Source organism: Seriola lalandi, unplaced genomic scaffold (assembly GCF_002814215.2).
Source record: "Seriola lalandi dorsalis isolate HSWRI2012SDOR001 ecotype SW California unplaced genomic scaffold, Sedor1 jcf7180002053979, whole genome shotgun sequence".
NCBI lineage: Eukaryota > Metazoa > Chordata > Actinopteri > Carangiformes > Carangidae > Seriola > Seriola lalandi.
This window is the reverse complement of record NW_019524532.1, coordinates 342,414-369,919: the sequence shown is the minus strand read 5'-3', so window position 1 is coordinate 369,919 and position 27,506 is coordinate 342,414. Positions and strand designations below refer to the sequence as shown.

The 27,506-nt window shown below is 37.7% G+C and overlaps 2 protein-coding genes across 3 annotated transcripts; both read right to left on the bottom strand.

Moving 5' to 3' along the window:
- Positions 1-501: 501 nt before the first annotated feature.
- mfsd8l1 (major facilitator superfamily domain containing 8-like 1) lies at positions 502-21,682 on the bottom strand. Of its 2 annotated transcripts, none has more exons than XM_023402703.2 (12): positions 21,265-21,682; positions 18,970-19,155; positions 18,738-18,800; positions 18,386-18,505; positions 17,926-18,005; positions 17,477-17,834; positions 16,938-17,011; positions 16,478-16,691; positions 15,980-16,102; positions 15,644-15,774; positions 13,972-14,078; positions 502-1,004 (listed from the first exon to the last, which is right to left on the bottom strand). In XM_023402703.2, the coding sequence occupies exons 1-11, from the start codon at positions 21,338-21,340 to the stop codon at positions 13,998-14,000; spliced, it is 1,506 nt and encodes a 501-aa protein (XP_023258471.1). In that variant the 5' UTR covers positions 21,341-21,682; the 3' UTR covers positions 502-1,004; positions 13,972-13,997. The 2 variants fall into 2 exon arrangements, with proteins under 2 accessions (XP_023258471.1, XP_023258470.1); XM_023402702.2 differs by lacking the exon at positions 502-1,004 and adding an exon at positions 12,292-13,773.
- A 2,806-nt stretch (positions 21,683-24,488) lies between these two features.
- Positions 24,489-27,391, bottom strand: polr2h (RNA polymerase II, I and III subunit H). The gene is made up of 6 exons (XM_087173026.1): positions 27,222-27,391; positions 26,547-26,638; positions 26,189-26,272; positions 25,665-25,758; positions 25,407-25,490; positions 24,489-24,902 (listed from the first exon to the last, which is right to left on the bottom strand). The coding sequence occupies exons 2-6, from the start codon at positions 26,617-26,619 to the stop codon at positions 24,785-24,787; spliced, it is 453 nt and encodes a 150-aa protein (XP_087029152.1). The 5' UTR covers positions 26,620-26,638; positions 27,222-27,391; the 3' UTR covers positions 24,489-24,784.
- Positions 27,392-27,506: the final 115 nt, after the last annotated feature.

The following is a 27,506-nucleotide window of genomic DNA, read 5'->3' as shown; positions in this document are numbered from 1 at the left end:
TTATATTTTAACAAAGGAAAAACGTGCAGTGAGAAAATGTCTTTTGATAAGTACAAAATACCTAAATGTGACTATTAAAATAAAATGTATTACAGCACAAATCACAAATATTGAGAGTCAATGGCGAGTACATTTTAGACATAATACTATTTAACGTAATGTATTTAACTGGAATCTATTAAATTCATTTTTAAACTTATTTATTTATTCATTTACTTATATGAGATATGACTGAAGTTAATCATTTAGTTATTGTAAATGTTATAGTGATAAAATATTGTGTACAATTAAATATAAAATGCATTGGATTTACTGTAGCTGCAATTGTGCAGTAAACATCAAATATCATTGTAAATACTGTTATTACCAAAATGTCATTTCATTATATATTTAATTAACAGTTTATTTCAATGCGTTACATTATACTATAACACTATATTTTATAAAATGTTGTGTATTTTTTGCTTATACCCTTAATAAGAATTTTGTAGAGTGAGAGAGTGAAGTTATTATTGTTTTATTGATATTTATTTAACTTTAAATTGACAAGAAAATTACAAATCACAATGAGCACAGTATGACAACAAGCAGAAAAGTCATAGCACAAATGTGCATAACAAGTTTTAAAGTACACTCCAACTTATCAGCAGACAATTTGCACATTTACCATATGTACACATGGCAAAGATAAAGGATATGAAATACAAATAAAGCCCAGTGTATCAAAGTTGGAACAAATTGCCTCCATCAGTTAATAATATTCCTACTTAATCAGCAGGCTCGTAGGCCAAAGGTAGTTTTATCATTCCATTTTTTAAGATCGTTAAACATACTGGGTGTGCCATTAGATCTTTCACTGCCAGTTTAAGTCCATCACGACAAAGCAGGACTTTGAGTTTGAAATCATTTCGCTGTGGCTCCTATAAAAGGAAAGAGAGAACCTAAAAGCCTTTCTGCCAGGAGTAATCCAGTCTGACCTTAGGGACAGATAACCAAAGCAGCACCTGAGGACATAAAAAGTCATTTCAACCGAGGATTTTAAAGATATAAGAGCCCCAATAATCTGCATACAGACCCAGAAGGAACCAGTAAATGTCTGCATACAAAGTAAGGACAAGAAGATAAATGAGAACATGAGGCAAACCCAGGAGTGAATGTTTTACAGTCTGTGATAAACATACTTGATGCTACACATGTAAAACGGATATATTATAAAGGAACACCAAGATCAGAATGCAGATAATAGAGAATTAACCACAGTGCATCAAATAAGAATGCAAATAAAGGCAAATTTGTTAAATGAAAACCAGGCTCAACAAGGACTGCATTCCAAGTTTATATAATACTAATACTATACTAATACTATAATACTATATAGTACTATGTACATTTAAAGCTATTTGTAAGTTTTGCCATTAACATTAACAGCTGTTTATTTACCGGTCTTGCCGAAAGCTTCAGCCATCATTGCGTTTACGATACAGGAGTTTATAATACGCACTCTGAGCAGCGCTACTTCTTCAGGGCAGACTGAACCACCGCGACAGGCTACAACAACTCACTATCAAAAAGTATCGAGTTGGGCCAACCAGGCTGGGGCTATTCGGTTGGCATGCTAACTAAATCAGCTTGGACTCCACTCCAATACAATGATAATGGTGCAGACAAAATTTGCCATTAAATATCTATAAAAGTAAGTGTCACATGTCTGCCCTCAGATGAAAATAGATTTTCTCTGGGAGCCTGAGTGTATCAGAAATATCATAAATGCACTTTTAATTAAAATGGCTCCTCAGCTAACACAGTGTGACTGAAGTGTTTCTCAAGGTTCCACTCCTGGCCCTTTACATTTTGTGAAAAAAGTTCCTGTTTAATGAAATCAAAAGCTTTGATTAATTGCCACCATCAAAGGGATTTAGAGACATATATCATTTATGACCCTCAATTAACTCAATCAGGTATCCAAGACAATATCACCCCTCCTCAAACATTCTGGCAGAAAAAAACTAAGACAGCCATGGAGAGACTCTGCAGTCCATTGCTGAGAAATGCGTTAGAGCCACAGGGCAGAGTAACCTGTTAGCCATGATGCACTGTAAATTATAGATAGCCAAGTTAGTTAACGTTAGTGTGGCAGTCACACAATACAATGCCAGAGTGCTATAGCTACCTATTTTGATCCCCTTATGAAATACACAATTGAAAGTTAAAACTTCACCATATTTCAGTATTTTTTTTATTAATAATGAGTCAAATAACTAGATGTGGCAGATTGATTAATTAGTAATTTAAACATTTTTAAATATCAATACAAAGACAATTACAAGTAAACAGTAATAAATTGTAATAGCTTTAAATCATTTGATAAGAAAATTGGTAGAAATCACAAATTCAGCAACACATGAGAAACATTAACTCTCCAACTACAACTTCCTCCAAGTGTTGCACTACTGTTTTATGAAACACAGTAGCAGTAACACATTTTATTTCATTAGGCCGTTCCACATTTGTAAACTGTAGCTACTCATGAGGACACACAGGCTGTGTCCTCATTAATGTTTTTTTGGGGGCCTGAATCAGTTTACATTTCATAATTTAAAGTTGCATATAGCAATTTTTTTTTTTTACAGTCAGATACAAATATGTTTTTGGGCATGCATGTCCTGAAATGTGAAAATGTTTAGGGCAAGAAATATTAACGAATAAATACAGCCATTTAATACATCTTCCTACCAGAATTTAGTAGAGAATATAGTAGAAAAATCAGCTATTACACTGTGGGACATACAACTGTTTTAAATGAATAAAAAAAGGTCTATTGAACAATATGCAAAAAAAACTCAAAAAACATATTGCGATTATTTTTGCAGATATTGCGATAGGAGTCACAATTTCAGTTGAAATGGTCATTTTTGCATTTTATTTCCTCTGAAAAAAATGATGATATCTCTTTGGCAGCACAATGCTTCATATATGGTATGTTGTGACACATTTTATCACAAACAATTGCAGCTCTTCTGATTTGGATATGGCACTTGGCCTTATTGCAATTTCAATAATATTTTCACTAATTGTTCAGCCCTACTCTATACAAATAATTTATAATAGAACAGTTGAATTACTTAAAATAAAAACAGATTACTAGAGTAATCTAGTAATCTAGTCAAGATTACTAGAAACTTTTTTAGACCTCTTCAAAATATGCCCTTAACTAATCATGTCAGTATGTCTGAAGTCCCAACTGTTTTTAACCAGCCCTTTGCCAGACATTTCACATATAGTGAACAGCATAAATACATTTTCCAGCCCATTGTCATTTACTAAGAACCATAGTTTCTCCTATGCTGTTACAGTATACCATAAACTGGCATGACAGGTGGTACTTTGTTATCTTAGGTTTTTTACTTACCAGTGTACAGCTGTAAAGCCATGTCACACATAAACAAAATAATTAGCTGTCCAAGGCAATTTGTGTGTTTTTCATATTGTATCCACTGCAATTCAGTTATATAAGCATTAGGTCCACTCAGAAAGAAAGTGTTTTTTCTAAGTTGAGGTCTTAGGAAAAGGGTAAAATACCTTTGAAAAAAGGTGGCGAAGATTTGGATAAGAGAGGACAGGCAACGCTAAGACATGACGCATGAATCACAGATAAGGGACAAACAGAGGAGCAAGAGTTGGACAAACAATGTGCTTTAGAGCAGCAGTGTTGTGACAGTCTGGGAAGTAAACAAGAGTGAACTCATAGATCACCAAACCAAAGGAGACCTCATGAAGAGAATGACTAAGTTGTCAAAGTCTCTTGTAATCCGTCCTTGTTTGTTTGTGCCCGAAACCATTGCGCTCAATTTTCGGAGACAAAAACATTATAAACCATGAAAACTGGAGAAAAAGATTAAGTAGGGAAGAAAGTGAAATGAAGAGTGGGAGGAACGGGATGGATTATCAAATCAAGGAGGGTTAGGGGCATTTGTCCATGGTTAATTTTATTTAATTAAAAAAAAAAAAAAAAATTCTGAAAGTTTAGAGAGAGGTTATTGTAAGGCCACAGCAGGGTGGTGTTATGCTATGTAATTGTGTGGCATTTGTCCTGGCACTGCTCTGGCGTGAATGCACTCGGCACCACATGAGAGCAACACTCAGGCAGTAGTTTTCTTTAATTTCATGAGACATTAATTGGCCTGACAGTCTAATTTGCATGTAAGGCCGGTCAGTGATTGCTCTTTGACATCACACATCGCTGTGTCACAGGATGTCCAGCACCCTCACACCTCACTGTAGCAGTACAAAGACTGAGGGGTCGCAGGTGAAAGCTGCGAGTGGGCAACTGAGAGGGAACGAGGGGAGGAGAGGAGTGAGAAGGAGTGAGGAAGTGGGGAGTCCCACGGCTAGGTCAGGAGTTCAGAGTTGGAGTTTGTCACCTGCTCGCCTTGGCACGCAATTTTCCACAGGAGCTGTAAGACTCTACCGCCCCTACACACCCTCTGTTCTGTCTCCCTCTACCTCCCCCTAATTGGATTTAATGAGCGATTTAACAACACAGCACTGCCCGATCAAATCAAACTGCTACTGTCCCCTGCGCTTTATCCTGGGTCACTGCTTTATAATACTAGCATGTCCCAGGACACCCCCTTCTGCAAGGCTCCTCCAGCCTCCTTTGCTGGCTCCTGCCTCACACAGTCTCTCCCTCCTCCCTCACCCTCCTGTCTGTTTCTCTTAGCGTTCGCCCTGTCTAACCCAGAGCAGGCTGAGAAACCCCCTGTCCAAAAACTGCGCCAACAACGTTAGCAATGTTTTCACACGACTAGATGCATTTGGAGAAGGATGTCCTTGACTGTTTGTTGTTGAGCCCAGGGTGTAATCACACCTACAGGTCTACAGGAATCTGATCTCTGGCCATGCAACTTCAGCTCAAGTAGTTGAGATTGTCTATGAACTTTTTTTTAAAAATTGTGTTCAGAAGAAACTGGGGAATAGTTTAGTACGAGCGATAATCAAAGCTACGTTCATAGGGTAGGCGAGTATGAGCAGCCACTGCCTAAAATATGTCAACTGCCTTCACATACCCTGCCTGTGATTGTTTCCCTAAGTAAGTTTAGATTACATTTTCACTGCTAATGAACAAAATTTAAGTTTTGAAGACGTCTCTTTGGGCTTTTCAGTGATTTCATTTGGTTCTGTAAAAACATCAGTTCTCACCTGACCAAACATGCTGAACTGAGGTTAGCGCTCGTGTTACGTTTCCTGTTCCCTGTTCGAATAAATCTGTCCAACCGTACTGTATTCGACACAAATGCACAAAATATTTTCCCTGAATAGTGTTTTCGTATAGAATATTTAATATTTCAGCTATTTGGTAAACCAGTCAAGTTATCACAGCTTCAGTTTAATGCTTAAAGGACTATAATAATGTCTGTGCGCATTTCAGTACCTTAACTACAAATCCTTTGACTTTATTTTCGTGTGGACCTTTTTGGAAACCATGCTGCTGTCTGTCACTTTTTGTCAAAGTTGCATTATCGATGTGAGGTAACGCTCTCCAGACTTCTCCAATCACACGTTCCAATCAAAGAGCTTTATTGGAATCAGTTCAGACTTGATGTTGAATGTGATGGATAATGTAACGTAAGCAAGTTTCAAAAGTCTGCGAGTGATTTTTATGCCATGGGGAAATCAATGGAAATCAATGGCTGCCTTAAAGGCAAATATGTACATTAAAAAATCTGTAACCCTACGGCATAGTTTGCAGGCATGTTAGTTGTTAATGAAAGGCATATTTGATGTTAAGTAAAAGGTGCACACTTTGTTACAGCATGTACCATCCGACCACAATGTTTCCATCTTTTCTCTGACTTTACTCCAATTTTAATGACTTTCAGTAGATACAGGCTCCGAGTACAGCGCCACAGTCACTCATACATGTAGCCAAAGCTTCTATATTTTACTCATTAAAATTTCTCACATTTATGACATCATATCAAAATGGTCAGCTTATGAAACATGCTCAGCACTTGGCTGTTTATGATATTGTGGTACTCATTTTCACACAGATTCCAAATGTAGGATTACTTTCTCAGTGGGAGGATAAAAGATTTCAGAGTCAAAACGATGGGAGCAAGGAAGCATCCATGCATTGCAAGGACGACAGCGGCAGCCTCCACGAAGCAGTGGTTCAGTTGAGAGAGATTTGTCATTGCAGATTGGCAGAGCTGTTTCTCAACTTATAATGCCAAAAAGCAGCTTAATTATTAGGTCAAAGGAGAAAGGGCCAGTAGCTCAGAGAGGGAGGGGCCTGTTGGGGTTGTCACAGGGTTCAACATGTTATTATCTCTGCATTTGTTTGTGGGTGTCATTGCCGTTGCGCAAAGGTATTATTTTCTTAAAGCATCCTAATCCATAACAACATCACCACAACATCACACAGACAGGAGACAGCTATGTTGAGCGGAATTCTTTGCACCTCTCATTTTACACAGGAAAACTACGTGAGTAGTTTATTCGCAGCATAGTTTTGTTAATCCCTATTTATTGATTTTATATAAACATTCTAGCATATTTGGATGAAAACATTTCTGCACATTTTAAAATAATTTAAACTCAATGCAACATGACTACATCTAACACAGCTTCAAATTAAAATTCTGCACTCCTAATCCTGAGGGTTAACCTTTTCTACGTACTGGAAAAACCTAAACTGAAAATGAAATCTTTAAAATGAAATAGAAATGGACTGACAAAGTAACGTTTAGTTCATTAGCCAATCGAGTGCTTAAAATCATATAGATGTAGTAGAAATGTCGCCCCCTAATAGTTTACCATGAATAATTTGTCCCAATCAATTAACTCAATCAAGTGTTAGTGGTAATCTCACCCTGTTTCAAATGTGTAAGATATAACAACAGATAGAGAAGGAGAAAGAGACCCTGCGGTCTGTAGTCATAGTCTTTTACAGGTCACGGCCATCCAGACCAGACGAATATTGCCGCACAGAGGACCCGTGCATTAGTCAGAGAGGGAATGTCACTTGGTCAGTCATCACTGGATGTGGCGTTCTCAACCCCACAGCCATGTTTAATCATTTCTTCATCTGTTTTAACTAGAGTGACATTGGCAGTTCCCAGTTGATGCCTCTGCTTAACATTGAATAAAAACTGTATTCATTTCATAAATCTCTTTCTTTCACCTACATTTGACCTAGTTATAAAAAATAAATGTATTGCCTTTCAACTGTGTGTGTAAAAAAAAAAAAAAAAAAAACATCACTGAAATATTCCTTCATTGAGGTGCAACAGAGCTTGTAGATTTTTGGTCATTATGTAAAGCCACACTGGACAATATTCTATTTTGGGTGTTTCTGTATTTTAAGCTCACATTTGAACACACAAGCTGAAATCCTGCCAGACAACGTGCCTGATGATGGTTTCCTGCCGACTTGGTCCAGCAATATGTCATAAGCAAAATATCAAATCTGGCATTACTGTTGACGTACAGTTTAACTTGACCTTTTCAACTGAGCCACTGTCAGTGATGCATTTCTAGGTTATAAAAACTAGATTTTCAAATGCATCTTCGCAAACAGTAATCATTTCAGGCTCATCTGAGAGGAGGAATCCTCCAAAGCTGATCAGACTGAAACACATATAACAGAGCATTATCCATGGCACAGCACTGATTTAATAAAAAAGTGTTATATCAAGTCAAAGCCAATATAAAGAGTCCAAATGTTATCCGACAGGGAATTTTATTGTATTTAATTATTTTTTCCTACAAATGCAAATGTACCAGAATAAATGACTTATGGCTGCAGTGATATTTAAAAGGACAGACATCATCTGAATTTCTTATCAAGTTAAAAGCAGAAGTAGTATAAGCCTGTTGTGCCTTGGAGACAAAACATGACTGAAACATTAATTCATGAAGTAAAGTCAACTGTGTATGCATTTCCATATGTTACCATCTTTAAACTATGCTGCAGTTCACGCTGTTCAGCAAACATCTACACTGTCTTCTGTGTGTAATGATAATCTCACTATAGTAGTTATAACTAAATCTTTAATGTCCTCTGCTGTACCCGGCAGCCCTGAGGAAGCCCATCCCACGGTCACTGAAAGTCATACCAATTTATATTGTACTGCAGGAGCCTGTATCGTAACCGACACCCTGTTTTCACTGCACTAAAACAGGAAGATATTTCTGTGCATATACGAGCTCCTCCAGTGCAATCTTTGGTAGAAGCCCAAAGCGGCTTTAGGCATCATTCTGTCTCTCTTCTTATTCTCTTTTCACTCCTCTCTCTTTTTCCCGGCTCCCGTTCTCATCCACCCTCCCCAAGTTTGCCCAATTCCCCCTCGGTTCAGCGGCAGGGCACTAGGTCACGGCACTGGCTTGATTTTCACACTGTTCCCTCTACCGAACGCCACATCAAGTTAATCAGGGTTAACAATTGCGGCGGTGCCTTGCTGAGCAGGGCTCCCACCGGCTTAGCGTGGCCTGGCTCTGGTGATACAGATGGGCTAGTAATCTCTGTTCTTGGAGCAGAGGGGACAGATGAGGGCGGAGGTACATTGTGGTTAGCTTGGTGGGTGCGGGTGTGGGATAGTCGTGATCAGAACGACAATTAAAACGGCGACACCGAACTGAGGAAAGTTTGTGATGAAAAGCGGGGACGTGTAAATTTAGGTTAGGATGATATTTCCCAGAGGCGCCGCTGCAGAAACAGTAATAAAGTTAAACTTCAAAAGATAACAACCCCTGTTTTTCAAGAGATTCTGTAAACTAGCTTTGTAAACTTTAATGGCAAAGGAAGGAATAAGGAATAATATACAGCAATGATATATGTCTCATGTTCTCTCTGTTAAGAAGCTCCTCTCTCACCTTGTTTCTTCATTTGTGGGGCTCAGTTCTTAGCCAGAAAATTTTTTTTTTGGCTCCTTTCACCAATGTTTACCTCAACAATTAACGCTTATTTCTATGCTTCCAGATCAGGCCTGTCTACATGACATATCTGACTAAAATTTTCATGTGAGGAATTGAGGACTGACAGAGATGCATTAGAGGAACTAAAAAAGGGGGAAAAGGTGCTTTAATGACAAGTAGAAATTAGTATTCTATTCACAGAGTTTGAAAACTAATTAAACGGTTTGAAAAGGTGTAAAAAGTGACATAAGTATCCTTAATCCCTCATGTGCCGCTCTCATCTCATCGACCACACAGGTCAAGACTTGAAACAGAACTAGTGCGAAGTCAAAGGTCGAAAAGACCATCAGAATTACAAATCCAGAGTAAGTGTATAATGTTTTAAGATCAAAGAGAGGGGGAAGAATGTAGTTAGAAGAAAACTTTCAGCGCTGAAGAAAGCTGAAGCGTGACCCATTTGGCAAAACAGAACTCTGTGCAGTAGCAGCTGGCTAGCTTGCACAACACAGCCCAGGGTGCCCCGGCTATAGGCTACACAGACTTAATTAATCATTCAGTCAGATGAAGCATTACACAACTCTGCTTTCCTGATAGGACCAATGAAGAAGAAAAAGAAAAAACCTCTGCATGTCACACAGCCCTGGGTGTCAGAAGTTGAGCTCAATTTTTCTGTAAGAGTTCCATTTCTTGCAGAAACCAAACAAAACGAGACTCTACAGATGACCTTTTAAACTATAGAAACTAGGCTAAAGTCTAACTTTGGCACGAGAATGTCTTGTATTTTACCCTTTGTTGTGGCAGAGTGTCTGTCGCAGTGCATCCTCTTTTTTTCCCCATTATACCACAACTCAAGCACTCCGCGTCTCCCTTTTTTTCTTTTTTTTTTCCTCCCCATAACCAGCCTTGCTTTCGAGATGTTGCACCTCTTCGGAGCGACACATGTATTATTAACATGGAATTCAAGTGCGATCCATGCAGGGACACTCACAGACTTTCACAGGTTTCTGTTGGTGCCACCATTTTGATTTGACTGTGGCTAGAGAAGTTTTTGCACAAACATTAAGAATCCGTGACACCAGTGCACGACTAAATATTTCATACACTTGGCAGCTCAAAAGCTCAGAAGTTCAAGCTTGAGAGCACTTCTCTCCATTTATTACCCATCTCAGGTCACTTCATGAAAGTCTTATAATGACCAAGTTGAAGATATTATTCCTGACCTGCTAAGTTGTCCCACGAACACGGAAAGGGTCTTGTAAAGTGCACGTGAAAGGGCAAGAAAAAGGCGATATGTGGGAAAAGTGGTGGCTGGTGCTGCGGTGTGGCTCTGTCCACACTCCCAAGTGTAAAATATGTATGTTAGACTAAGCTGCAATGTCCCGCAAGCACCAGTGTTGCAGCGCATCATCCAAATTCATCCCTACCATCTATCCAAGCCCAGTTTGTGAGGGTCAATCAGTGATCAAGCCTGGGGAACGAGATTGAAGAAAAAAAAAACACAAAACATTAAAGTCCCACTGAACTCCACCTGCCCTCGTAGTCCCCCCCCAGTCTAGGAAAAACGCAGTTCACCAAAAGTTCATGTCCATTACCATCACCGAATTTGGCTGTATATGCCTCGTAACCTATCTCTGTGATTGGCAGGGAGGGAGGAGGAGCAAGCTTACCAAACTTACCCCGACAACTACTGTTAATATGACACACGACGTGTTCTGCACTTCTGACCCTGATATGCAGGGTCGCTGTTCGGTCAGACTGCTGCTGCAGGCCAAGTGTGTTTGGAGTTTGTGTGTGTGTGTTCGTATGTGTGTGTGTGATGGATGAGTGTGGGGGTTGGTGGATTGGTGTGAAGGGGTGGGTGGGGGAATCAAGCTAGGGAAAAAAAAAATAAATAAAAAAATCAAAACCCCAAAATATCTCTGTTACTGGCCCTGTGTCGTAACATTTCTAAGCATGCCCCCGCCCAACATCAAAACGGGTTCAACTAAAGTTCATGGTAGAGGCCCCGCCCCCTCGCTACCACGTCACCAATGAGACAACATGTCGTCATGATAGAAAAATAGGTTAGGTCAGTTAGGTTACAGCGACCCCCGGTGGGGCCATGTCCACTTGTTGTGACCTGTAGCTGCTTTCTGTGTTGCTTTTAAAAATAAAGTAGGCTATGTTTTAGTCTTTCATGTATCCCTGTTGTCAGTTTATTTAACTAAATTTGTTGTTAGCTAACTTTTTTTTTCTATTTTTGAACAATTATAAATTCAGTTACCAACAACTGTTTTGAAAATTGATACATATATATATTCATATGAAATACAGATTTCTGATTTGAAATATGATGGCAAAAACACTTCGGAATTATATTAATTCAAGTTCTGCAGATTTAATAATAATTTGACTAAATCAATTATTTGTTTAGTAAACAAAATCTATTCTGTTACAAGCTGAGAATATTGTGATAAGGGAATGTTTATTCATGCATGTTTTACATTTTTTTATACAGCAAACATGAATATAGTTTGTCATTTGAATTTCTACAATGTTCATTTAGCCTCATTTTTTTAATTTTATTTATTTTAATTTTATTTATGATACATTTATATATTTTGTTAAAAACAATATACATATTAAAATACTAAAAAATATGTGCATTGGTGAAATCTATTCTACTCAATGGTATATTAAATGCTGTGGTATATACAAGGTCATGCTTGAGGAAATACATTTTCAGAAACAGATTCTTTAAGTTAGAGTTTGTAAGATAAATGAAAAAAAATATATATAAATGCATAATCTTTTTTTTTTATAACTGAATACAAAAGCAATTATCCCTATTATTTTCCAAAAAGAGAGAAAAAAATTAATTAAATAATATTTATGTTTAATATTTTGTTCATGGTTCCTTAAAAATTAAATAATCAAATATGTAAAAATACCAAAATACTAAATTATTTTAAAAAATGGATGAAGTTTACTGGCAAAATACAAAAATATTTATTTTATATAACTATTAACTATTTTACTTTTATCAAAATATAACATTCTAAATTTGATGAGTAAATAATACATATAAAAAAGTACTCCCTTAAAAACTTTAAATATTGGCTTTATTTTAAAATATTTCTGATAAACCTCCAGTCAGTTTGTAGGTTTCCTCTCCGAGGTGAAAAACCTTCAAAAAAAACTTGCAAGTAAAGAAATATGAAAATTCAACTCATGTGAATTATACTGTATTTATATAAAGTATAATAATTATATAATATAAGTATTATTATCATTATTGTTAGTAGTATTTTTAGTATTATTGTATTTTTTCTCTGCTCTTATAATTACTGTGTACACACACTCGGTTTTCCTGCAGAATAACGAAACACAAGCCAGTCAAGTATGGTGAAAGTTTATGTTTTTGTATAGAGACAAGGAGTACAAAAAATTAATGTACATGTTAGGTGCCCACAAAAGATCTAATAAATAAATACATAATAAATAAAGAAATAAATATTCTCAGTTCATAACAGATTTTTGGTGTCTGAATATAAAATTTGAACAAATTATAAAAAACAAACATCTAAAGCATTTTAGGGAAAAAAACTGTTGTTAGACTGATAGCTATGTGTTTTTCTGTGTTACCACCTGACACAACCATTAGATGTTTTTCCCTAAATGTGTTTTTTTTTGTAATAGTGCACTGGAATTTTCTGGCTGAAGAGGATCACACATCAACACATCAGACTCATCAGTAATGGGGAACATATACTTTGGAAAAAAGACTGAGAGCACCCACCTGTGTTGAAAGTATGTACTACATCGCCATCAAAGTACCACAAATTTGCATTGCTCAGCTCTTTTCAAAGCGGGAAACTTGTTTCATCATTTAACAGCCTTTACACCAGGCAGATCTGAAAATTTAATAGCCTCCTTCAATTAAGTTTTGAGAGATATCTGTAGATTTTTTTATAAGGCAGATTCCAATATTTGTAGAATTAATTTACCAATAGATAATGTTGAGCCAAAGTGTAATATCTCCTAATGTGACCGTTTTCACAACCAAGACTGCAAGTATTTGACGTTTCCCTGAGAATTTTATTAAAATCCACATTAATTCAATTCTTTTGGGTTAGTGTTAGTAGTTCTTTTACAAAGATTGACCCAACACATTGCTTCAATGATAGAGGCCACTTTGAAATTTTGAAATGCATAAATACAATTTGCTAAGAATCAAACCAAGAATCACAAAAATCACATGCGAGAGCTTTTGTAAATATTTAGGTGTGTTCAAGGAGAAACCTTTTTTATATCAGATGTAGATGAAATGATTGTCAATCAAGAAGCAGATTGTCAAAATGTTTGATCAAGGTTAAAATCCATCTGATGTATCTGCTAAGTAAAAGTCTGGCCAAATCTTTTGAGTATTTTACTTAAGAGGAGAATAAAGCCTTGTTTTTCTACATGCCAAAGAAACTCTTTACAGATAAAAAGGTTCTGTTCAGGGAGCTGATAAATATTCTGAATGCCTGTTTGTGCAGAAGATGAGGTAATAAGTATAAAAGGCTAAACAGCTAATTGATTCTCCTACAGCACAAAGTAAGAGGTCAGCTGAATCCACAACCATTTTGCATGTTAATTAATTTAACAGTCATTTAACGGGTTAAGCAGAATGTGTAATGCACCAAGTTGGTGCTGCAGAACACAAAAGGACGGGAACCATTATCAACCAAAGCTTGCACATGTGGTGCGATCAGGATTCTATATTTCCATGGGAAATATACATATACAGCAAAGCAGTGTTTTCATCTGCCTCTGCACACAAAAGCTGAGGAGTCCAAGCTTTAGGGAAACACTCTGGCGGTGGTAAGGTGTGTGCTGTTGGGTGTGTGCACAGAAAGAGGAAAATTAAGGATTGAAGGAGGAAGACAGCTTAAAATACTGGTATTTTCTTTCTGGCCCATATTTCAAAAAAAGTAACTAGCTAACTCATATTGTACATTTCTGGAAAAAAACAACAATTTTGTTGTATAAATGTGGTACAGGTCTGTTAGCACTGTATCTGCAAATAGCTACCTTCCATATCCACTTTTCCTGTTGGATTAACCACAGCTGTCTGGGCTGTCAGCTTCCTCCTCAGCAGCAGGCTCAACCAGACGCTCATATGAGAAAGCCAGCATCATCTGCATTAAAAATATTAGATCAGTATTAATATAAAATGTAATAAGCTGTTCAGTGAGAAAGCTAGGCAAGGGAAATGAATATGTGATTCTCTACTATGATTTCTTCTGTTGTCTATATTCTGTTCATTGTTTTACTATTTTTTTTTTTCCAAAGTTTCTGCAGATTAAATCAAAAGGTTTGACTCCTAAAAGGTCTTTTCAAGATTTCACCAAGGACAACAGAAAGAAGAAGAGCTACTGTGAAACCAAGAAAAAATACTGTACATGACACTATTATTTAATACACTGTAGCACAAATATACAATGTATTAAATAGAAAAGCTATAAAAGGGCTGTGAAGGGAGGTTTATGGTCGATCCAATATGGAAGAAAGAACTGTAAGATTGGCTTCCTTTTACCTTTTTTTGTGAGAGTGCTTCTCTCACAGGCACACAGCCTGGTTTTCTTTCCTTATTTCTCTGTGATAGTGGAAACATTTGCTTGTTGGGCTGTGGTTTGCCCACGCTTCATTACAAGCTTTATAAGCATTTTGTTATGCTTGTTTGTTCCCTAATCCGAGGGGAGCTGCTAGCTATAAGATGTCAGCTCACATCTCCTATTCCTAACTTTAAACCCTTTTCTGTGGTTTGTTTGTTTCTTATTTGTTCTAATTAGATTCTCACTGTAATTTCTGCTTGAAAAAGGAATGAGATGCACATTTACACAAATTACAGGGTCTGATTTTAAACATTGACACACGGGCAATGGGGGCGAATCAAAGAGTACTTGCTATTTTTATTCATATGAGCGCACAGCAAATGGGTTGGGTGAAAAGAGGGTGTGGGGATTAATCTTAATTATCCTCTCATACAGTCGCATCATTCACGCCCAATAAATGAAAATCAGTAATTCTACTGCAGAGAGGAATCTAGGGAAGGTAGTGTTCCTTTGAATGGTGAATTTACATTTGTTTTATTTAAGTTGTTCATGGGTTGGGGACAAGTTTGAAAATTTATGACATTGGTGCCATTAAATAACCTGTGTTTTTGTATTTTTTTTCAGTACATTAGTTTGAGGAATATAAACAATTTAGCCAATTTTTTCAGTTAACAAAATATGGTAAAATTCTCAGTGAATCAGTATTAAAGAAAGAACTTTGGTTGTAGAAAATATATACTCTAAAATAAGAACGTTTTTCTGAGATCAGGAAATATATGATCAATTCAAAAAAAAAAAAAAAAACCTGAAAACGCATTTGACACCAGCTTTAGTATCTTGATCCTAAATGCTACAGATACATGTTGGTCAAAACTCAAAAAGTATGGTTCAATACCCAGCCTTAGTGGTTAATAAGGTTCCATTCATTTGGATTTGGTTGAATCTCTGCACAACAATAATGTCTGCCAAAACTGTGATTGGAGAAATAGTCATCTAAGCCTTCACATGGTTACATAAACTGTTAATTCCCCAAAACAGTAACAGCTATAATTCCTTTACAAACCTGGGTCCATGTATTTAACATAACTACAGACATGCTGATTTTCTAGTTTTTTTTTTCTCTCACAATCTCATTTTCCTTAACTTACTGTTAGCAGAGCCAGCAGTGCCATCATCACCCCCAACATGATATACATGTTCTCAGTGAGGCCACCGGCCCACAGTGGGCCCAGGATGGTAGCTAGACCTCCCACTGAGCGACGCACTCCCTGACTGAATCCTGCAACACCGAGACAAGACACAAATTCACAAAAGCTCAATCAAAGACTGTGTACTATGGTTAATGCACTAAAGGCGCACTCACAAAAAACAAAAGGTTTCAGGACTTTTTGCAGCTACAATGAGCTATAAAAAGCAAAGAAAAAAATCAAATCTATTCAAAAAGCAATACGTTCTTGTGTCCACTAGATGGTGCTGTTTCTCACCTTGTGTTCTCTCAGCAGTGACTTTGGAGAAGAGGGAAACCTGAGCCACAGCGACAAATGGCAAACCCAAAACCTGCAGAAACACCCCAATGACGAACTCGGTCAGCTGCCATGGAAAACCACCTGCAGAAAACACAAAGTGCAATGGAAGAGAAAACAACACAACATTTATTAAGCATGATACATACATGTTTTACTGGGGCATTTTTGATCACAAAGATTCCTATATCCATTAGCTTGCTTGTCAGATACTTTGGATCTAGAGTATATGTGGAGTATGTGTACCCAGATTTCAGGGTGTTGAATACTTACAGGGTTATTCAGATAACTCTGTATATGTGCTTTAACGAAAGGTCTCAAAAGTCACATGAGTAAATAATGCACCTTCTGCAGTTAAACTGAGACTTAGAGGGAGATCAGAGAAGAGAGGCTTGGGAAAGATCTGGGGGTGCAATAATAATGATAACAACAGCAACTTAAAATGTAGTGCTGTCGGACCTAGTGGGTTAGCCAGGAAGATGAGGCACCAGACACCAGAGATGTTGCAGATGATCAAACCAATGGCCAGGACCACCCGTTCGGCGACACGCCGGCTCAGCCAACGCACAAAGAGGAAGCCGGCGATCACCTCCACACCGCAGAGACAGTACATGACGCTGTTCTCCAGCTCCCCGTAGCCAAAGTACTTCTGAGTCAATGGAGTCACCATGGTCTGAGGAGGGAATGGTGAACATGTTCTGGCACAGTTGACACAAGACATTTTGGTCTCTCAGTCTCACATTTGCCGTAAAAATATTTTATTCTTGCTTACAAATATAATTACATGGGTTTGTTTATTTCAAGTCAATATCTTTCAAAAAAACTGGAGATCACCGCACTAGATTAAAGACTGACTAAGGAAGTATAAAGGGAACATAAATGATATTTATGTGTGTCTGTCTGTGTGGCTTTACTGCACCTCCAATGCAGTCTGATTGAAGAGGGTGATGAACTGAGCAGCCAGCAGCACAACCACCTCTTCTCTCAGGAACTCTTCAGAGACAGAGATAAAATCAGAGAGAAAACAAAGACCAAAGAGTGGGAGACCAACCGCAAGGTCAGAGCAAAGAGTAGGAGAATAGCGAGCAAAGAGAGAGAGATAAATTAAATTATGTACTGGAATTTCCACCATTTCGCTGAATGACCTACAATGCTACTCTTTTTTTCTTTTTTTTCTCCACGTTCACCTGTTTACTCAATTATTCAATCCAAAGTTTTCAAAGTCTGCTAGTAGACTTTTACACTTTACAGAAATGAAAAGAAATCATTGACAGTCTGGCACCGTGGGAAAATATAGCCAGAAACCTCAAACTGTACAGAATGTATTTGAAAATGGTCAAATTGCCAGCAACAGGTAAATTATACATGGTTTATAGGTAAGGAGATAAACTTGTAAACAGACTGCTTTGATCCTTTAAGAGGAGAAATGACTTATTTAGCTAATTAACTGTCACTTACCTCGGGATATGCTGAAATTCTTAAAGGGGCTGGAGGACTCTTGGGTGTCTGATGGTGTTGGAGAGGGAGGTGGGGAGATGTGATTCAGCGTGGCACTGGAGGCAGCAGAGATGTTGTTTCCTGAGGGGTTGGGTGTCACCACTGAGCCGTAAGACCCCACCAGCTCTTGGGACCTCATTAGCGGCTTTCCCTCATCATTGTCCTCTTCTTCGTCTTCCACAAGCCCTTGCTCATTCTCCTCTTCCCCGCTCTTGCTTGTCGAACTCTCCTGTGCCTTCCTTCTCTCCAGAGGTGGTAGGTCCCAGTACATGAAGACCACCACCAGCTGAAGGAGAATCCACAGTAGGCACATGAACAACTGCAGGGGGCGGAAGAAGAGTGTTACAGCTTTTCTTTGTTGGGGAAAAGAATATGTCCCAAAGGTCAAATTGCCATATTTTGGTTCTTACCCCAGGTGCAGTGTATTTATTAACCACAAAAGGGCCCATGTGGAAATCACACAGCCTCAGGAAGATGTTAAATGCTGGACCTGTATCAACCACAGAGTTAAAACATGCATTTTAACTATATGTAAAACCTTCAAATGAATCATTCTACATAGTCTGGGTAAAGAGCAAATAAATCTCAAGAGGAACTACAATCAAACAGCCTATTTGTTTGATTCATCATGTGTAGTTGCCCATGACCTTTCATTTAACAGATGTGCCATGAACAATAATTATGTGAAATGTGTCAGGAGGCTAGATGGCCAGTAATCTCTGCCCACTCAAATCTGGAAAGCTGTTGGAATCTTGTGATATTTTCCATGTAAAGAATACAAATACAAGCCATTACAATTCATAACATTCAAATCAAATGATCAGCAGGCAGTCTCTGGTGTTTGCCATCAGAGAGCAGAGGAGCACTGACCAATCAGAAGGCCAGCTTGTCGACATGCCATAACAGCAGCAAATACTGTAGCACGGTCCTCTGGAGCAGTGCTTCGGGTCAGGAAGCCAAAGATAGATGAGCCAGCACCCGTGCCAATGCCTGAAGAAAATACATATTTCATTAGAAAATATCAGCATTAAAACATTGAGATTGAAACTTGGAGCTCTGCGTCCTGGTCGGAAAGGATAAACATCGTCATTACATGATGTAAACTTGTATGTTTTCAGATGAGAGTACTTCATCTTGCCAAGCTATGCGGTTTGCTGTATTCTACAGGCATCCAATCTACTAAATGGATTTCCAGTCCCAGTATTTCTTTGCACATACTCACCCGCTACCAATCTGCTTGACAGTAAGAGCCACTTGGAGTAGCCCATGAAATACATGAAATTACCTGGAGAGTGAAAAGGAGTAGAAAAATAAGGTTGATGGTTCATATGCATGACATTTAAAATGGGCACTTCAAATGGACCTCGTGTACATGCTTTGCTTGGAACTCTGAAGGCAACACCACCAGGCTAAACTGAGTGGTGATGTAAATAAAGAAAATATGAGTGACTCACCAACTATCTCAAAAACATTGGCAAACAAGATGATCTTCTTGGTTGTTCGTGTACTGTCAGACAAGTGGCCAAACAGCGGCCCTGACAGGAGGCCACTTAAGCTGAATGCGGACAGGGCCAAACCCAGGAAGTAAGGTGCTGCATCTAAAGTCTGCAAGTACTTCCATATTGTGGGCAATATCACAGCTGGGGAGACAGATGTGAGGGGAATTAGTCTCAAGTTTATTGTTATTATTCAAAAACAACTAACATATATTATGATCTGTAAATATAATCCATCTATCTATCTATCTATCTATCTATCCATCTATCTATCTATTAATATGTATTAGCTAAAGGCTTTGAAATACTCTTATTGAAATGAAAAAACTGGACTCAAAACACCTTATGTGTCTTGGGCCATAACTGGAATACACAACACATATAATGTGAACATTGTCTATTGTAAAGCTGTTGAATTTAACCCAGAATCACTGGCTTAAATGGAGGTGGATTCAGATTCTGAGTCAGTCTTCCCTTCTATGGAGCCATGCAGACTCTTTGGAAATATCCCAACCACACTGTACCTCTGTTGGACTACCTACAAGTGAGCAAAATCACAGAGCATCACATCAAAGATCCATTACCATGGCATCTCACCTTACTGCAACCACTGCGACTCCCCTGAGCACTTCAGGTGGTGCAATATCACTAATAAATCATCTCACTATCATTGCACACGTATTTTCCGTGATAACCATAAATTCATGATTAACTTTTTACCTTCCATCAAAATGTGTATGTTTAACTATTAATGCTTTAGTGTTGTGTTGCATGCAGTTTTGACTTAAGATCTAGAAGCAAGCTAAGATGAGTGTGAAACAAGGCCTGTCTGAAATGTTTGCCATGTCAGTGCTAGCAATAATGAAAGAGCCACCGCAAGAATACACTACAAAGGTTAACTCTGGCTGCAGTTGTAGCTCTCTCTCCCTGTCAGTGCTTCCAGCCTATTTATCACATAGACAAAGGGTAGTGCTGACCCAATACAATCCAAATTCAATTTCTGGGTCAGAAGACACACAATAAAGCATGTTCTCAGCAAATTCCTGAGTTAATAAATAATTGCTCAAATTTTCTTGTCATCTGGAGGAATGCCATGGTTGCATCACCCTGACTGAGACACTTGTATGTGGGAGTGATGAACCTACTTGTCATGCGCATGGACTCTTGCTTCTTTGTCACATGTTTTAGGACATTTTATCTACAGTGAGCAAGCAGAAAATTATAGAAACCCCCATGTAGATTTGTTGTATTTGTTGTATTAAATTGCATTACAGCACACTGTAATGCAATTTAATACAACAGTGCTGTAACCAATTTTGTATGCATCTTTCTGAACCTTACTTACAGTGTAAGACAAGGGCTGGCATTAACTAGAGTGTGGTTAGTGGTGCTGCTCATTGAGATTGCTTTAACTTGTATGGTGTTCCCATCACATGTGTTCATAAATACAGTGGGCTCCAAAAGTCTAAGCCCACTTTCCCATGCAAGTGAATGGGAAAGTGGTCTCAGACATTTCGACCCCACTGTAAGTGCAAATGATTGTTAAACACCTTTCAAAATAAAGCACCAAAATGTTCAGTGAATAAAGTCAAACACACAACAAATAAAGCTGTAGTCACAACAAAAACTGAAAGTTTGAGCTTTAGGTAGAATTTTTGGCATAATTATTTTGTCTTGTTTTTTTTTTTAACGTATTGAGAACATAATTGTAATCATGGCTCAAGTAAAATTTGAGTAAACTAGGCCTGATGTGCTGACTAAGACTAAAGTTTCGGTTAAATGTTAACCATTCTAGAGCATGAATCAGGTGAGAAGACGGGGCTCATATTTATGGGTTTTAACAACCTGAAAAAAACAATCAACAGAAAAATTCTTTTAAGGGTGAAGCTGCAAGGGGGGGAGTTTTGACTCACTTCTGTACTTAGTAAATCTAAGTATTCTTTCCCAGATAGGCTCATGTGTGTTCAAAACACCTCTTCAGACATGAAGAAAAAAAAAAGATGAGCAGATCAAGTTGTCAAAAAACTAAGTTATAGTACTGTCTGCTCCATAGTCCCAAAGTGTGACAGTGAACAATAAAGTTCACTCTACATGGCATTTAACACTCCTACATTACTAATCAAAATATATGACTGCCTTTGTCTACAATAACTTGACACATGTGATGAAATATGACTACCTTGTTATCAGATGCATTAATGCATTTAGATGTCCATGGACCTGCCACAATAACATCCCAAAAACACATCTTACCATATTCCACGCCGCTAAGAAGAAAAATGAGCCCAATGGTGAAGAATGTCAGCTTCCTTTTTCGTCGATTATCCATCGTATTTGTCTGCTATAACCTTTCTATACTTCGACTGTCCACGTTCATTCTTCTTCAAGATACATTTTAATTCTTGTCTCTCTACAAAAAACCGCATCTGACATAATCCTGAGTGCGATGCTTCCAATTACAGCCGACAGCAAGGGAATGCTACCAAGCCTGTCAGCTCCCAGTAGGAAAAACGCTTAAAAAAGAGACACATATTGTTTTACATGTCCTAACAAATGCACTGCGACGGTTTCAGTTCGTGAGGTGTCGCAAACTCTTTCAGCAGGTTAAACTTGAGAATGCAGCCCTGCAAACATTGCACAAGCAAACGCACCCGGGACGCTCCTGCGCATATAAATCCAAACTACATCTACCTACATCACTTCCGGTTGTCTCAACATAGCAAACACCTTGGCCGAGCCCCAAGAACTGAACCCAGTGCTCCATGTGACTATTGCGTGTGCTGTGATTCAGTAATAATGAAATTTAGACAAAACAAGAGCGCCTGTGATTAATTATTTTTGAACACGTTTAATTTGATTTTCACAATAAAATGAATGAAAATTATAAAAAAGTAAAAAAAAAAAAAAAGGTCAAGCACGTTCTAAAACCTAAAGAAAGACATTAACACATGTTCATATACAATAAATAAACACAATAATAAAAAAAAGGCCTACCGCATTATTATAAACTGCACAAGGTGTTACACTGAAAAAGGTAGACTTGTCACCAGGTAGACATGTCTGCATCCCATGATGGTGAAATTGGTGTTTCTGTGGCTTTCCACCCTAAAATAACTAATTTGATTAAAACACTGAATGCTTTTAACTGTTTGGACATGAAATTTATTAAATTTCAAGTCACTAATCATTAGAACAGTCGGCTACAGAATCTACAGCTGCATGACTGAAATATTGCTATTGACTTTCAAAAGCATGCAGTATACCACCAAACACCAAGCATCACTATTAGGAATAAAACCTGCCTGAGTTCTTCATGGCATGGATTCCACAAAATGTTGGACACCTTCCTTTGAGATTCTGGTCCATGCTGACATGATTGCATCACATAATTTCTGCAGATTGTCAGCTGCACAGATGTGGATACTGGACTCAGGTCTGGTGACTACAAAGATCAATTAAGTACACTGAACTCATTGTCATGTTCATGAAACTAGTTTGAGACGGCTTTTGTTTTTTTTTCCACACGGTGCATTATTATGCTGGAAGTAGCCATTAGAAGATGGTAAATTGTGATTCGTACTAAGAAGTAAGAGGCCTTAAGAAAGAAAACACTCCCCAAACCACCACCATCAGCTTTGAATGTTGACACAAGACAGTTTGGGTCCATGGATTCATGTTGTTGCCAAATTCTGACCATGCCTTTCTGTCAACTCCAACTATTCTGGCCACTCCCATCTGACGTCTCTCCTCAACAAGGCGTTTCCGACCGCAGAACTGCTGCTCACTGTCTTTGGTGTTTTGCCCCATTCTGAGAAAACTCTGGAGTAAACTCTTGCATGTGACAATCCCAGGGGATCAGCAGTTTCAGAAATACTCAAAACAGCTGATTTGGAACCAACAATCATGCCACATTAGAGGTCACTGAGATCACCCCCCCCAATTTCTGATGTTTAATGTGAACATTAACTGAAGCTCCTTGCCTGTACCTGCATGATTTTATGCATTGCACAGCTGCCACATGATTGGGTGATTAGATAATTGCATGAATAAGCAGGTGTACAGGTGTTGTATATTGTTTAAGAATTTCTTTCTTAAACAATATACATTACTGTAGTTTTTTTTTTAAGGCTACACACTCACTCTACAGCATCACTACATTCAGATGTTTCTTTAAATCTTTTCAAGTACATATCAGGAGTTGTGTGAGTTATTGGCAGTGTTACTCCCCATCCTGTGACATCCATTACCACTGACATTGAGGAGCCTGTGTTGTACACAAACGATGCCTCTTCACCCTTAATTCAATTTTCTGTCTCCCAAGAGTCCACATTTTAGTTTGCCTCAAATCACGCAAATATAGAACAGTAACCTATGGCATCCCGGATAATAACTTCCCATCTGTGAGCTGGGAGCAAAATAATTTAATTTCCTAAAATACTTGTCAGTGCATCAAGTCAACATCTTAAGTTCAAATGTTTTCAGCATTAAGAGGCTGTTTGGTCTGGAAATTTTTCAAGAATGCAAAGCATTAAAAAACAGATTTAGATAAAACAAAAGAGAAGTGATTAAAACCAAATAAGGTAGCAGCTACTCGAGTCCTAAAACAATGATTTCAAAGCTGCTTTTCACTGGAAGCAGCACCTTGCATATAACATTCCTGTTACTCTGTATAGACTGTCCTCATGGTGAACACTTCTCATTGGAATTTTAATAAAGGGGCAGCTGTGGCTCAGGAGGTAGAGTGGATCGTCCATTAATGAGAGGGGCGGTGGGGTCCTTGGGCAAGATTCTTAACCCAAAACTGCCCCTGATGGTTTGTCCCAATATAAGTGCAGTCCATTTACCATTTAATTACTACCCATAGTCCCTTACATGGGAACCTGTTTCTGGAAAGAGATGCTGTCCACTGTGCCATTGTTTTAAATATAAAATAAAGCAGTGTGTAGCCAATCTAAATCCCTATGGACTTCGAGTTGAGGCTGAGAACTTAAGAACTAACTTAGAAACAACAATTAAAAGGTATTACATTTTTGTTTGTGTAGCACTATAAAAGAGAAGTATCTTCTATCTTCATAAAGCATTTCTGGCCTTCGGAGTTGTATATCAGTACTTCATTGATTTTAGGGATACAAGTAAAAACATTGTATTAATTTAAGAATAAATATAAATTTGATGTATATTGTATATCCATTAGATTGTTTCCAAAGACCACTACCCTGTGAGCTACATGGCCCAGTAAGCACACCTTCTTGAAGAAACCTTTGCCTGCCCTCTTTATTAGAGCACACAACTTGCCTGCAGTCTAGATATTGAGAAAAAGTCTTACAGATGAACTTGTAAAAAAAAAACAAAATTCAACATGTTTGAAAGATCGCTTCAGCAGCTGCTGAGGTATAGGAAGAAAACCTCAAGGAAAAAATATGCCAAGACAAAAAATAATATATGATCCAAGATGACCAACAACTGACATCAAAGAATCCTTTTGTATAAAAGAAATCTTTATTTACAGTTTGCCAGCAGATGGAAGCTGCAGTACTTTTTAAGTGTCACAGTCTTTAGTCTGTAGTCCATCTTCATGGAGGAAACGTATAAGAATAAAAAAACAAAATATATTTTCTACAGCCTCCATGTGTTCTGTCTGTGAGCTGCTCTTAGAGATGGCCTGTGCTCCAGACTTGGGAATATAAATGTTTTCAGTTCGCAGCTCAGTTAGACTTTAAGGTTGATTGTGGCATTGGAAGAACCAGGGAAAGTGGGTGAGCACAGTTGGGTTTTAAAAGGCCAGTTTCTTCATGAGGAGGTAAACCCTGGAGTCCACCTCAAAGCCGTGAAGGTTGTTGGCATCTCCCTGCAGCCTCATGAGGAGGCCACCATAAGACACATAGGCAGAGCTGAAAGAAGGAACAGGTCCATGGATTAAAACTAATAAATGATAGATTATAACATTTTTCAAACACAATCCCCATCTGATGTAAATGTTATTGTCTCAACAGATTCTAGGCACATGCATTCCCTCTTCACTGTAATGACTTTCTGTTAATAGTTAATCATAGGATAATAATGATAATTTACTTACAAAGCACGTATAGTGCTTTCTTCAGGCAAAGTAAAATATGGTTAGTTACCTCAGTTAAATTTATCATTATATTTGAAAATGGAGGCTGCAAAAGCAGTCAGTTCTGCTTTTTGAATTTATGTTAGTGAAAAACTACTAGAATTCAACTATTGGCTTACACAATTTCCAGATGTTACTTTTTCATAAAATAAAAATGGCAGGTAAATTATCACATAAATGCTAAATTCATTACCAGTCCATGCCAATTGTTATTGCAATTATACTAATGGCATTCTTGGCTAAGTCACTGTATTAACACATATACTATAACATCACTCACAGGCGCGTGGCTGCTTCTGTTGAGGTCTCATCACCTTCAATCTTGTAAACTTTCCCGTACATCACATAATCAAATTGGTCCGCTCTGGAAATTTAAACAAAGTGAAATGAGAGCACAAATCTAAACTAGCAAAAAACACTCAAGACAGTCATACTAAGAAGGATAAATGTTATTACATCATTTAATAAAAATGTTCACCAAACAGCATGTGTTGGTAATATTACATGTGTCAATATATTAAAAGAGCAAATGTCGTACCTAGACGGCCGGTCATCTTGAGGATTATACTCTCCATCATCTGGGGTTCCATCTTCATATAACGTACTGGCAATAACCAGTCTGAACTTGTCACCTTGATGAAATGCACGCATAAGACCACACTGAGTTTATCATGTCATTGGACTATTGGGACACTTTGGTTTAGTGATGAGTTTTTGATGCATGGTTCAATGTGCCGGTATTTCAAGATTCACTGATCTCTACAGTTCAGTTGATTTCCTTTGGTTGGAAGTAGAGAAGAATATTACACAACTCTGCTAAATGTGTGACAGATTTTGCGGGAGCCAGTGAGTATACCCAAAACACTTTGCTAGAGGAGGGCTTTACTTTTAAAAAGTGCAAATTTATTCAGATGAAGTATGAAAATTAAATAATGTAGCCACATGTTCTCATAATAGAGTATACTGTCAAATTGTGATTATGTTATCAACAAAATCAACAAATTAATGACTTCCAATCTTTAACTTAAAACTAAGCAAAGGACAAAAAGGTTACTTTCTTACCAAGATCAACAGGATAGATCTGTATGTTCACATCCAGGATGAGGTCCATCTTGAAAGATTCACTTTCACAATGTAGACGAGACACTGCAACAAATTATCACATCCCTTTTACCTCTGTTTTGATTTTCACTAACACTAAGAAACATCTGGGTCTTTAGTTTGATAGATGCTTTATTCATGATTTTTGAGATTTTTTTAAAGAGTAAGGTGCATGATGATTGATTATCTGCAGAATTTTCCAATACATTCATAGAGAACAGAGACTACTTCAATATACAAGCATATGGCTGTTGACTGGTATTTATAAACTTAATTTCCCAACTCCTTCAGCCTTCTTTAATAAAGACATTTCACACACCTCTGTCAAACTTCTTGCCATCTGGATCAATGTCTTTTACATCAAAGATATCCTCAAACAGAATTCCAGCCATCTCTGTTCTGGTCTATGACCTTGGAAAGGAATAAGAGAAATTATTCAGTTAAGTTTCTTTAAAAGGAAAAGAAAAGAAAGAGCAGAGCAGAGACAAATAAATTAGTGTTCATGTTTTAAATGCATTTTCTGGGTGTTTATGATTTGAGGCATTGCGGTGCTTGAACCTGCTCAATATAAGACAACCTGTAAAAATGACCTTAAACAAGTTACACCTTATTACTTCAAACAAGATGCTGCGATGAAGAATCACCAATAATGGGATTTTCACTACAACTGTATTTCAGCTACAATACATTATAGGCTTTAAGTGAATCCCTAGACCACACATTGCCAGCTGCTTTACTAACACTAGACACGTTTGTCACAACCTTTATCCTTTACTTAGTTATGAATGTGTAACTGAAAAAGTTGTTGGCTACTAATATACACTTACTCAACATTAAACTAACAAGGTTGCTGTCAGGCATAATCGGAGTTTTAGCCAAAGTTATAATATCCTCCTTCATAGTTACAACGTTAACTACAACTTCAGCAGCGTATCCTGTTCGGGCTAGCTGTTAGCGTTAGCATGCTGTGTACATAATTCCCCCCAAGCTTACCTCAAATAAGATGGAACTCTTATATTATATTATTCCGTGCACACTTTAATGTCGTAGTCAATCGATTTCCCTCTATGGTTGTGTGCTAGAAATCTAATTTGAGTAACACTTCATTCATTACTATGTGAAACAGACTGTACCGCGCAAGAACAATGTGCGCGACCTTTGACACGCAAACTGCTTCCGGTTGAAAATACGACCTCATTGCTAGTAATGCTAACAATATTGATATTCTAAATAGATGTGAATATTGTTATTATATATGCCAGATAAAAATATGCAATAT